Source organism: Grammomys surdaster, unplaced genomic scaffold (assembly GCF_004785775.1).
Source record: "Grammomys surdaster isolate TR1022 unplaced genomic scaffold, NIH_TR_1.0 63, whole genome shotgun sequence".
NCBI lineage: Eukaryota > Metazoa > Chordata > Mammalia > Rodentia > Muridae > Grammomys > Grammomys surdaster.
Genome location: NW_021604565.1, coordinates 9,547,035 through 9,558,923, shown reverse-complemented (window position 1 = coordinate 9,558,923; position 11,889 = coordinate 9,547,035). Strand labels below are relative to the sequence as shown.

At 37.8% G+C, this 11,889-nt stretch overlaps 1 protein-coding gene across 2 annotated transcripts in view; it reads left to right on the top strand.

Annotated features, from left to right (window-relative positions):
- Positions 1-564, top strand: part of Hnf4g (hepatocyte nuclear factor 4 gamma) — a 66,063-nt gene extending 65,499 nt beyond the window's left edge. For both annotated transcript variants that reach the window (XM_028766110.1, XM_028766101.1), the window contains exon 10: positions 327-564. In XM_028766110.1, coding sequence (XP_028621943.1) covers positions 327-448 — 122 coding nt within the window. In that variant the 3' untranslated portion in view covers positions 449-564. The remainder of the gene's footprint in view (positions 1-326) is intronic.
- Positions 565-11,889: the final 11,325 nt, after the last annotated feature.

Here is an 11,889-nt window from a genome sequence, read left to right as displayed (position 1 = left end):
TGAATTCTTTTTACTACCGTCTTTCTTCTGCATGTGATGGAGAACCTAGTATTCACAGATGCTGTTATGAATGGCAAGAAATGTCTTGAAGTGAGAATTGAGTATTCAACATGCCCATCTATCATTGTTTAACTGTATTTGGGAAGGGTGGGATTGAATGCAGGCAATTAGCATGTCAGTTGCCTGATAATTCATTATACAAATCAATACTTTACATATGACCTTTTATTCAAAATATAATAGTGCATACTGATATTATGTAGGACTTTGTGTGGTGTTGTAGAGTGACTGCTGCTATCATATCCAATTCTCTGTTTCCTTTTCAGCAACTCCAGAAACCCCACTACCTTCCCCACCCCAAGGCTCTGGACAAGAACAGTACAAAATCACTGCAAACCAAGCTTCAGTCATTTCACATCAACCCCTCTCTAAGCAAAAGCAGCTGTGAGATGGGGCTTCCTTCTGAATGGCACTGGATAAATGTGAAACACATTGGTTTTCAAATGTCTCAGGATGATACTTATGTCTACTTTAGGCAAGGCTTCTTCATGGTGCTGTTGTAAGATGGTATCCTATTTTCTTGTTTGTAAACACATTTTGTTTATTGTTGCTGTAAAGTAAAGCTTTCACATGCAACCTATGTATATTTGACTTTGAAGCTGTTATATAGTGTATTGTTTCCAACTGTCCCTACACTGTGCCTGAACCACTTATATATGACTTTCATTTTTTCATAATATTAATTTAAATCTGTAAATATTTGCTTTGTTATGATCTGATGAAGAACTAAGTTTTCTTTTTGATAGATAAGAAATGCTAGTTAATATAAAAATCAACCAAGTTTTTTTAAAAATAAAAACAAATTTTAAACTTGAAGATTACAAAAGAATAAGCAGTAGCTGTAGAATGGACTATTTCTCTGATAGAGAATACATCAGGGAGTGCTGTGGCCAGCAGTAAATGTGCCTATGTTAAATTCAGAGAATCTGTACCATTGTAAAGATGATGGATATCTTCTGCATTGTGACTGCATTTTAAGAGGTATGCTAAAAGAAAGCATGCTGCTTCTTTTAGTTAGCATACAAGCCAAAGGAAAACAAAGAAATAGCAAACCATATTTCAACCAAAAATGACATTCATTTCTTACTCTTGGGAAATATGGAAAGTCACCCATTTATTGGAACTTAGCATGCCAACATACTCAGCTCTTTGGGAAGCCAGGAAAGTCTTTATTTTTTTAAATATATTTTTATTAGATATTTTATTTACATTTCAGATGTTATCCCCTTTCCCCATTCTCCCCCCCCACCCAGGAACCCCCTATCCCATCTCCACTTCTCCTGCTTCTATGGGAGTCTGCTCCTACCCATCTACCAACTCTCACCTCCCTGCCCTCCAATTCACCCACACTGGGGCATCCAGCCTTCACCCAGGACCTCCTTTCCCACCTATGCCCAACCAGGCCATCCTCCCCTACATACACAGTTGTAGCCATGGGTCTCTCCCTATGTGCTCCCAGGCTGGTGGTTTAGACCCTGAAAGCTCTGGTTGGTTGGTATTTATGCTCCCTCCATGGGGATTCAAACCCTTTCAACTCCTCCAGTCTTCTCTCTAACTCCTCCATTGGGAACCCCATGATCAGATCAATGGTTAGCTGTGAGCATCTGCCTCTATATATGTCACGGTCTGGCAGACCTCTAAGGAGACAGGTATATCAGGCTCCTGTCAACATGCTCTTCCTGGCATCAACATCAGTATCTACCTTTGGTGATTGCACATGGGAAGGATACTCAGGTGCAACAATCTCCAGACAACCCGTCCTTCAGTTTCTGTCCTACACTTTGTCTTCATATTTGCTCCCATGAATATTTTGTTGCTCATTCTAAGAAGGACCAGAGCACCCACACTTTGATCTACCTTCTTCATGAGATTCATGTGTTCTGTGAGTTGTAACTTGGGTATTGCTAGCTTTTGGGCTAATATCCAATTATCAGTGAGTGCATACCATGTGTGTTCTTTTGTGATTGGGTTACCTCACTCAGGATGATATTTTCTAGTTCCATCCATTTGCTAAAGAATTTTTTGAAGTCATTTTCTTTATTAGCTGTGTAATACTCCATTGTGTAAATGTACCAGATTTTCTGTATCCATTCCTCTGTTGAAGGACATCTATGTTCTTTCCAGCTTCTGGTTACTCTAAATAAGGCTGCTATGAACATAGTGGAGCATATGTCCTTGTTATATGTCGGAGCATCTTCTGGGTATATGCCCAGGAGTGGTATATCTGGGTCCTCAGGTAATGCTATGTCCAATATTCTGAGGAACTGCCAGACTGATTTCCAGAGTGGTTGTACCAGCTTGGAATCACACCAACAATGGAGGAGCGTTCCTCTTTCTCCATGTCCTCACCAGCATCTGCTATTACCTGATTTTTTGATACTAGCCATTCTGACTGGTGTGAGGTGGAATCTCAGGGTTGTTTTGATTTTCATTTCCCTGATGACTAAGGATGTTGAACATTTCTTTAGGTGCTTCTCGACCATTCAAGTTTCCACAGTTGAGAACTCTTTGTTTAGCTTTGTAGTTTTATTTTAAAAGCACTAAAAATCAGCAATGTGTATCAGTATATTCTCTCTCTCTCTCTCTCTCTCTCGCTCTCTCTCTCTCTCTCTCTCTCTCTGTGTGTGTATGTATGTGTGTGTCTCTGACTCTCTGTGTCTCAGTCTCTGTCTCTCTCTTCATGCCTTACTTGTTTTGTTCCCTCTCTTATATTTACTAAAGTGGTGAAATATAGTTGAACATACAGCTATAAAAATTTAAATAACATATATCACGAGGAAAATAAAGTACCTGAACCTGTAGGATTTTGGATTAAATGTCTCCATGGATCTTCACAGTTTCTCAGATTGTGAGTCATACCCTCCACCTACTTCAAAGTACAGAGATCATTTTAATATTAATTATCTTGGCTTTAAAATTGAAATAATGTGACAGCTATCAATGATTTCACAGCATCAACTGTATTTATTCAAATGCCATTATCCTCATGAAACTAAAATATAACATTGATGGAGGAATGAGGGAGAGAATGAAAGAGAGATTCTCAATTCTGAATATTTCAAAACTTTACTCTTATTTCATGAAATAAACAAGTTACTAAATTTCATGAACAGAAATATCATCTGTAGATTTTTGTTTACTTGTTTATTGTTATTTTTGTAAAGAAAAAAGTCTATACGTATATATATCATATATACATATATATGTATATGTATATGTATATGTATATGTATATGTATATGTATGTGTGTATGTGTATATCACCATAACAAAATACATTAAACTGGGAAGAGTGAAGAAGAGAAATTTTTTTTCTCATAGCTATCTATGTTGGGAAGCTCAAGATAAAGAATTATCTGACGCTTTGATTTATAGTGATTTTTGAGACTGATCTCAGGGGACATCCTATAGGAAAACAGGATTGTCACGCATATAGGTTCCAACGTCAGGCCCTCCTCACCTTCTAGTTTTCCCATCTTTGCATATCATCATATATGTGACTACATTTCAACATAAATGAGGAGGCATATGTGCATTCAAGCCATAACAAATCATTTTAAAATACAAAATACAAAATTTATTTTTGACAAATAATGTATCCACAATAATTTACTAAAAATATGTTTTAGAAACTATTGCTAATAATTCTGTTTGAAAAACCTTGGTCAGGGAATTTGTAATATAGTATTTTTGTATACTGAACTGCCAAAATGATGGAGAAAGAAGAACTGATGTTTTCAGCATAGTGTCAAGATATTGTTAAAGAAAGTTATTGCTTTTATGTAATACATTTTCAGGTGATAGATGTAAGTAATTAATTGTAAAATAACAATTCATTTTGTAAATGCAAAATTATTTTTATAAATTTCTTTGTTGAAAATCGAAAATGAGTAGTTTTTTTAAATGTTGAATTATAGTTAAACTAAAATATTTCTAGATTTTAATACCTGTTTCACTGAGCTTTCTAAATAAAAACTAAGCAAAAAATAGCTAAAATGGGATGCTTCATTAGTATTTAAAACTAGTTTTAGAATTTTGGAAGTACATTATCATTCATATTGTCATTGCATTTTATTGATACGGATGGTCTTTAAACACTACTCATGGAGGCAGGAAAGTTTAGTTTTTAGTATATCTCCAAATAATCATAGGCTTGGACTCTGCTACAAAAAATAATTCTTATATATAGCTCTATTTTATAGCAACATTTGCTTTTTTATTTTGTACTAGTAATAATAATTGACACGTATGATCTAAGATGGTTTAAATGTCCTGTGCACATGCCTCAGTTCCTAAATTGCTAACCTAGTGTATTAGATACACTACTTTCTATTTTTGTGATAAATCACAAAATATAAGGCTATTTGTAGAATAAGGGTTTTTTTTTTTTGGGAGGGGGTTGGATTTACGGAAGTGTTCATCACCATGGTGGTGGGGAAACATCAGGAATAGTGGCAAGCTTGGCCCCTGTAGTAATGTAAGAGTCTGTTATTCACCAAAGAATGACACCCTGGACTCAAATAGTATGTAAACACAAAGTGTTTCATTCTGCAGAGGTCCAGCATGCTGGGGTCTTCCATTACCAAGACAGAGAGCTCACAGTAAGCTAGCAGACTTGTTTTAAAGCACATTGGACTTCCAGAGTAGATGAGCATTATCTAACTCTATCTTTAGTCATTCCAGAACCATTATCAGGACATGAAGGCTGGAGCCTGGGGTTTGTCTATTTGTAATTGACTAGTCTGAGCCTGCCTGGATTTGCGAAGTTCTTAGGCCTAGTCACCTTATCTCCCAACTTGAAGTCTATCATGGAATTAACCTAGCTTTCTCATTACCCCCTCTGAGGCTCCTACATTAACAGTTCCAGCCAGTCCTGTGTCAAGGAGAGAACCTAGTAACACAGTGGAAATGGCTACCCTTTTAACTCAATTATTTGGAGGTACTAGCTAGTTGAAGACATCCGACCCAGGTACAAGCTATACTAGAACACAAAAATCCTCAGTTGTATTCACAACCAGAACATACATGCATTGATTATGCTCTCAGGTACAAGCTCACCAAGCACTCTCTGGGGGCAGCATGTATCATGCAACAGTAGGTGTTACAGTGTGGTTGCAGAGGTGAGAATAGGGTATTGGTACCTTATTTCCAATGCGGAGTCACTTTCTGCTAACCAACAATTCTATGTTAAGTCCGCAGAGAGAGGAGTTATGAACCTGCAGTCCGCTAGTCCTTCTTGCCAGCCACTGTGAACTTGATCACAAGGTTGTTACATTGCCCCTTGGGGCTACCCAGATAGTAAGGGTCTAGTGGCTGGTGCAACAAAATGTAAGCAGCAAGCAAGCATTATCAGGAGTGCTGGAGTTGTAATATCTATCTAGAAATCTAACCTTACAGAAGGCACTAGAAGGTAAATCTTGATCTATGGAAGCTAACAACACCCAAGGACCCAAGAAATCTCAAGGAATAAATAACTCAAGCCCAGTAACACAGACACAGACACAGACGAACACACACACACACACACACACACACACACACACACACACACACACCTCATAACAAAAATAACAGAAACCAACAAACACTGACCAAGGATAAATCTCTACATGAGTGGTCTCAATTTTCCAATAAAAGACACAGACAAACAGAATGAATGAGAATACAGGGATTATTTCCTGATGCATCTAAGCTTAACATCAAGGATAGATATCACCCCAGAGTAAAATGATGGCAAAAATGTTCCAGTCAAGTGGACCAAAGCAAAGTGGTGTAGCCATTTTAATATCTGACAAAATAGATTTCAAAGAAAATTAATCAGAAAAGAAAAGGAAGAACATCATAAACTCATCACAGAATAAATCCATCAACATTTCAATACTTAACATATATACACTAAATACAAGGGAACTCAAGTTCATAAAACAAACAAACAAAGTTTAATCACATATTGATCCCCACTCAATTATATGTGAGGTTTCAATACACTGCTCTCTTTAATAGACAGGTCATTCGGATAAAAATCAAAAAGAAAAGTGCTGAAGCTAATTGACATTATGAACCAAATGGTCATAAAAGACATTTACAGAATATTTCACCCAAACATAAAAGAATATATCTTTTTCTCAGCACCTCACAGAAGTATCTAAAATTGACTACATATTTGGACATAAAACAAGACTTATCAGTTTCAAAAAAACTGAAATAACACCATGGATCCTATCTAACCAACAACTCCTCCATTGGTGGCCCCATGCTCAGTTCGATGGTTGTCTGTAAGCATCTCCATCTCTATTGATCAGGCTCTGGCAGAGCCTCTCAGGGGACAGCTATATCAGGCTCCTTTCAGCAGGTGCTTTTTGGCATCAGCAATAGTGTCTGGGTTTGGTATCTGCAGATGGGGTGGATTTTTAGATGAGCCAGTCTCTATAAGGTTTTTCCTTCAGTCTCTGCTCTGCTCTTTGCTCCTGCATTTCCTTTAGACAGGAATTATTCTGTGTTAATATTTTTGGGTGCTCCCATCCTTCAACTGTGGGCCATGCCTAACCTCTGGATATGGTCTCTACTGGGCTCCCAGGGACTAAACCACCAACTAAAGAGGGACCCATGGTTCCAGCTGTTTAAGTAGCAGAAAATTGCCCTATCTGGCATCAATGGCAGGGGAGGCCCAAGGTCCTGTGGAGACTTGATGCCCCAATGTAGTGGAATGCTAGGGTGGTGAGGCAGGAGAGGGTGGCTGTGTGGAGGAGCACCTCATAGAAGCAAGGGGATGGAATAAGGGGTTTTTGGAGGGGAAACTGGGAAGGGAGATAATATTTGAAATGTAAATAAATAAAATAATAAATTATTTTAAAGAAAGAAAAAAATAAAGAACTTGAATACTTTCTGGAATTGAAATGAAAATGAATATACAACGTACCTAAACTTATGGGACATAATGGAACATAATGATGGTAGTTGTGACACTAAGTGCCTACATAAAAAAATTGTAAAGACCTCATACTATTAACTTAACAGTACACGTGAAAAAATCTCTGCAACAAAAAGAAGAAATCACACCTCAAGCAGTGAAGATATGATAGAAGAAAAGGAGATATATTAGTCAAAATAAAATATAAAATATAAAGAATTCTTGACACAAAACATCCAGGAAATCTAGAACCTTAAAAGATCAAACCTAAGAATAATAGGAATAGAAGGAGAAAAATTCCAGCTCAAAGGACTACAAATTTTTTTCAACAAAATCATAGAAGAAAAAAATCCTAACCTAAATAAGGAGATGCCTATAAAAGTACAAGAAGCTTACCAAATACCAAATGGATTGGACCATAAAAGAAACTCCCATTACCGAATACTAAAAATACAGAACAAAGAAAAAACATTAATACTGGAAGGGAAAATGGACTCCTAGCAATGAAGGATTCAGAACCAGAATTAGCCATATAAAGGCAGATCTTTTAGAATCATATCTAGCTTCTCAATAGAAGCCCTAAATACACGCACACACACACATACACACACACACACACACACACACACACATCCCTTCTTCAACAACTAAAATAAAAATAAGGAACTAACAATCATTTGTTTTGATATCTTTCAATATAAATGGGCTCAATTCCTCAACAAAAAGACACAGAAGGCAAAAAATAATTGAAGCCAGGTTCCATCCAACCACATACACTTGCTCAACTACATTTGTGAAGTATTTATTCATAACAGCCAGAGACTGGAAACAACCTAGATGTCCCACAACTAAAGAATGGATAAAGATGTATATTTACACGATGGAGTTTTACTGTGCTGTTAAAAAATGACATCATGAAAAATTCAAGCAAATGGATAGACCTAGAGAAACAGACAAACCAAACCAAACCAAACCAAACCAAACCAAACCAAACCAAACCAACCAAACAAAACCCAACAAAACCATCCTGAGTAAACAGACCCAGAAAGACAAACATGGTACCTACACAATCATAAATTGATATTTAGATGTTAAGCAAATGACAATCATGCTACACCTAACAGCTACAGAAAGGGTATAACAAGATGAGCTCTAAAGGGGATAGATGGATTTCCTTAGGAAGGAGAAATAGAATAGATTGTCTGAGTAGACGTGGGTGGAAATGGCAACTAGAAGAATCAGGTGGGGATGAGGAATAAAGGAAGGGAATATGGGGAGAGACAACTGGAATTGGAGGTCATCTGGGGAGCAATGTGAGTACCTAGTGCAGGAGAAATTCCCAGGATTCCACGAAGATGATCTTAGCAAGGACTCCTAGCAATGAAGGATTCAGAACCTGAATTGGTCATCTTCTGTAAGCAGACAAGGCCTCCAGTGATAGAACTGGGACACCAATCCAGCCACAAGACTTTTGACCTATATAGACATGCTGGAGCAATGAAAGCACAAAACTTGTGGGTGCATTTAATCAATGACTGGTCTAATTTGAGGGTCTTGCCATGAGATGAAACCCATGCCAGACACAGCTTGTCTGACAAGGAATCAAAAGCTAGATAGCCCAGATACCTATGATAGAAAAAAGTCAATAATTCCAAAAATATCATTATATACAAGTAGATTGGCGCCTAGCCCAACTTTAGTCAGAAAGCCTTCTACCCAAAGCTGATGGGAGCAGGTACAGAAACCCCCAGCCAAACATTAGGCAGAAAAAGCCCAAATTGGAGATGCCTATTGAATCCCTCCCCTTGTGGTTCTGGGAACCCTGTGGAAGTAAAGGAAAGAAGGAGAAAGAGAATAAGGGGGAGGGGAGGGGGAGGGGGAAGAGCAAGAAGAAGGAGGAAGAGGAGGAGAAGGAGGAGGAGAAGGAGGAGGAGGAGGAGGAGGAGGAGGAGGAGGAGGAGGAGGAGGAGAAGGAGAAGGAGAAGGAGAAGGAGAAGGAGAAGGAGAAGGAGAAGAAGAAGAAGAAGAAGAAGAAGAAGAAGAAGAAGAAGAAGAAGAAGAAGAAGAAGACAGCCCATAGACATCAAGGTAGAAGGGATCATAGGAGTTCACAGAGACTGAATAGCAACCATGAAGCCTGTTTGAGTTTGTGCTTGGTCCTTTGCATATGTAACAGTTGTTAGCATTGAAGTTTTGTGTGACTTTTCACAGTGGAAATGGGGTTAGCTAAGACATTTTTTGCCTGCTCTTGGAATTGTTTTCCTCCTATTGTATTGCCTTGACAAGCACTGGTATGAGGGTTTGTGCCTATTGTATCTTGCTATGCAGTGTTTGGTGGATGTCCCTGGGCAAGCTGCTTCTTTTTGAAGAGAAATGAAGGAAGGATAGGCATGGGGTAGATGAGTGTGTGTGTGTGTGTGTGTGTGTGTGTCTGTCTGTCTGTAGGGGAGACTGGGATGAGTGGAGAGAGGAGATACTGTGGCTGTGGCTGTGTCCTGGATGTGTTGAAATCAGCTGTTAATGAACTAAAAAAAGAATAACTCATAAAACCGAGTAGCCCTCCTATATACAAATAGCAATAGGGCTGAGATATACATCAGAGAAATAATACCTTACACAAAAGGCTCAAATACCATTAAATATCTTGGATAACTCTAACCAAACAAGTGAAAGACTTTTATGATAAGAACTTCAAAACAATGTAGAAAGAAATTGAAGAAGAAAGATATCAGAAGATACAAACATCTTCTAAGGTACTGGACCCATAGGATTATTATAGTAAAAATGGTCATCCTATCAAAAGCAATCTAGGGATTCAATGCAGTCCCAGTCAAAATCCCAGCCCAATTCGATACAGGAAAGGACAATTTTCTACTTCATGTGGAAACACACACATCATACACATACACATACACAGACACAGACACAGACACACACACACACACACACAACCAACCTACCAACTAAACAAACAAACAAACAAACAAACAAAACAAGATGGCTAAAACAATCCTGCATAATATAAGAAGGATAGGATGTTTCACTATACCTGATTTCAAGTTGTACTATGAAAAGTAGTCATAAAAGTATTGTCACAAAAACTGATGCATTGGAGTGATCCATTTCCTGTCATCAAATGAAGCTTCCAGTAAGGGGGCTGGGTTACATCTCATTGCATTGTTGGCTAGAAGAGTCCCATGAGAATTTCCAAACAATCTAGGCTATTGGCAAGACTATTTTTACTTCTCTGTAAAAGTAACTTTTATTTGCCAGATGTAATTGTCTTCTCAGAGATTTACTGCTGAATAAACTTACCCTTTCTACTTCTTTCTGAACTCTGGCTGGCTGGTTCAACTCAGCTGGTTCAAAACTCATCTTAAGCTGACTGCTTTAAATTTGGCTTCTCACTGAATTGCTCTGCTTGGAAAAACTGTCTCTGAATTCCAGGAACTGAAATTCACTGGCTGCACTGACCTCATGAACTGAACTCAACTGAACTGAACTCAGTGAACGGCTGCCATTCATTTCTGACTCACTCTGTGCTGCAGTTCTCTCATTCCTGTCTGTCATTGTGAGAGTTGGGCATATCCTATTTCTGACTCATGCTGTCAAATCTTTCTCTCACTTGTCACTTTGACTGCCCCTCATTTAGATGGCACTTTTAAACATGGATGCTTCCATCTACAAACTAACTTTACTTTTATTGTTTGGGATTAAAGGTGTGTACTGAGGACATGTCTATATTCCAACGAGATCATACTTTAATCTAGGGCATATATGCATTCTGGCTGGATCATAATTTTGGATGTGATCCCTTGCCAGAGGATCCATGTTGCTGGATTAAAATTCCTCTATATTGTCTCCTCTAATGGCTCGATGACAACATTTATACAACTCATTGAATCTGGAGAAGTTGAAATGGTGTCTACTAAGAACCTTCACTCCTAATGTCATTGATACAGAAAGTTTCTCTTTATAGCTCCAAAGGAGAAATGTAAGCATCAAACAAGCTATGAATTCTTTTGTCTACAATGATGTTTTGCCTACAAGATAAGCCTTGGTGCCACAAAACTTGTGGACTTAACCAACTGACTATTTCAGTGAGCAATAACTTGAGACTAGATAGTCCAGGAACCTAGGGAAAAGCAAATACTCCTGTTCTACTAAAGGAATGTTACAATAAAATGACGTCTAATGACATTCTATTATACTTGTAAATCAGTGCTTTACTTAGTTATCTTCTGAAAAATTTCCTCCTACTGTAGATGAGAACAAGTACAGAGACCAAGAATCAATAACTGGGACATCATAAAACTGTAAAAGGTTTTGTATAGCAAAGGACATTATAATTTGAGTGGAGTGGTAAACTAAAAATGTGAAAAACACCTTTACTTTTGACACAACTGAGAGCTGTACAGCTAGAATGTGCAAAGAACTTACAAACCAATTATCAATGGAACAATCTAACTTCAAAATAATGGGTCAACGAACTAAACAAAGAGTTCTTAAAAGATTAAATAATAGTTTCTGAGATGTATTTTAAAAATGTCAACATCCTTAACAATCAGAAAAACACAAATTAAAAATACTTAGGGATTTCATTTGACCATAGTCAGAAAATGTTAACACATGCTAGCACGGATGTGGGGAATGAGGAACTCTTTTTCTGTGAAGACAAAGAGAGACCATGGGGCACTCAGCTCTAAAAGTATATGATGTTTGTAGAATTATGGTTTTGCACCAAGTACTGGTGGATAAGCAAAACCATTGATAACAACATGCAATGTTTGAGAGTCTATGAGACATCATGGGCCAATAACTCCAAAAGAGAGAGGTAACCCATTTTCGCACTGGGATTTTATTAGTTAGCTTGTGGTGGCTATGGAGTCACGGTCTTTATACTCTAAAGTAACTCCCTT